Source organism: Echinops telfairi, unplaced genomic scaffold (assembly GCF_000313985.2).
Source record: "Echinops telfairi isolate 266 unplaced genomic scaffold, ASM31398v2 ScPeMD7_655;HRSCAF=1070, whole genome shotgun sequence".
NCBI lineage: Eukaryota > Metazoa > Chordata > Mammalia > Afrosoricida > Tenrecidae > Echinops > Echinops telfairi.
The window spans coordinates 11991451-11993281 of NW_022104553.1; the positions used below are offsets into that span (position 1 = coordinate 11991451).

At 46.8% G+C, this 1831-nt stretch overlaps 1 protein-coding gene across 1 annotated transcript in view; it reads right to left on the reverse strand.

The window, feature by feature from the left end:
* Window positions 1-771: 771 nt before the first annotated feature.
* Window positions 772-1831, reverse strand: part of LOC101652643 (HLA class II histocompatibility antigen, DO alpha chain) — a 5534-nt gene continuing 4474 nt past the window's right edge. Inside the window, exon 5 of the mRNA XM_030886204.2 lies at window positions 772-1444. Coding sequence (XP_030742064.2) covers window positions 1441-1444 — 4 coding nt within the window. The 3' untranslated portion in view covers window positions 772-1440. The remainder of the gene's footprint in view (window positions 1445-1831) is intronic.

A 1831-nucleotide genomic window follows, 5' to 3' on the forward strand; every position in this document is an offset into this window, starting at 1 on the left:
TCAAATCATTTATATATATGTAAATCAAATCATTTATATATATATATATATAAATCAAAATGATTCAGAACTGTTCCCAGAAGTTATAGTAGCTTCTAGGTAATAATTCATTGTGGAAAAACACACTTCTTGCCACACGAAGATGGTTTTTTTTTTTAATAATTTTATTGAAATTTAAACAGAGATTAGAAGACTATCTTTCCCATGACGTAGCAAGCCGGCTTCCGGCAAAAGAACAGCAGAAATGGGGGTGTGATGGAAAGAGACATCTCTGGTGGTGTCTCCAAGAATCAGCCCATCCACTCCTGTCTCTGGGAGCGACCCAGCCCCTCGCCTCAGCAGTGAGCACTGGCCAGCCACGTTCGCACGGTCAGATCTTGTCCCCCAGTCACACTGCATTGAACTTGAATGGATACCTGCTCCATGTTTGGCCCATCATATTTGGTTTTTGCAACAATTTAAAATTGTGTCCAGGAGACACGCGTCTCAGTTTCTGCAGGTCACTAGGAGCAGGGGTGATAAAACTCAGCAGCCACAGGACAGGTATGAACTGAATCAGAGAGGCCACCAAGGCTGAAGAACGTGACAAATGCAGTGGTTCTCAACCTTGACCCTTGCATACAGGTCCTCATTGTGCTAGTCTGGGTCCTCTAGAGAAACAAATCCACAGAGACTCATGTAGAAGAGAGTTTTTTGTGGTGACCCCCCCCAGCCCTAAAATTATTTTCGTTGCTACTTCATCCCTGTCATTTTGCTACTGTTATAAATCAGGCGACCCCTGTGAAAGGGTCGCTTGGCCCCCAAAGGGGTTCGACCCACAGGTTGAGAGCCACTGCTCTAAAGAAAGACCATGTGGGTGTTACAAGGGACAGGACCCGTTATATCCCATTTAGGTCAACTTGGAACTCATGAGATAAATTTCATGAAATTCATGTGAATTGGTCCATTCCAAAGTAACACACAAAGGGCCTGAGCTGAGGAGTGAAATAAAGGCAAATCGCACAGCTACACAGCAGGAGGATTGTCAATCTCCCCACCCACATGGTCATCTCCCCAAGTTCCTTCTCCAGCTTCAGCATCCTCATACCTGGGAGAATTGGCCAAAACCTGACAACAGAGATACAGTACAGATGCCTGTAGGCAGTCTACTGCTCCTAGCCAGAGCTTTGGGGAGAGCAAGAAAGTGTGTGTGTGTGTGTGTGTGTGTGTGTGTGTGTGTGTGTGTGTGATGGGAAGCAAAAGGTGGTTGGTGTCCCACAAAGTCCTGGAGGAGCATAGGAGCCCCAAAGTAAGGGGTCTATAAGACAGAGGCTGCCCCCATTAGCAGTCAGTATAATGAGGGTGTGCTTGGTAGACGGGGTCACCGAGCATGCAAGGGCTGTCAGAGCGTGCCAGGAATCCATCCGGCGTGTCCACAATCCACTTCTTTCAGAAGGGTCATTACCTAAAGTAACAGAGACCATAGGACCAACGCGGTTCAAGCCCACAACTCGACACTGCTGTTTCCGAGCAACCCAACACTTTCCCTAAAACCTCCCTCCCTCACCTCACCGCTGAGCCTTTACTTTCTGTCCGCTCTTGGCTAAAAGAGGTCACTGGTTGACACAAATGGTTTGTTCTTAAAAGTGAGGAGTTCAAACCCACCCAGCTGTTCTGTGGAAGAAAGACCTGGTGATCTGCTTCCAAAAAGATGACGGCGCAGAAAATCATGCAGAGCAGTTGTACCCTGTAACCACGGGTCAGTTATACTCCTTAACCATGGGTCAGCTGTACTCTGTAACCATGGGTCAGTTGTACTCTTTAACCATAGGTCAATTGTACTCTGTAACCA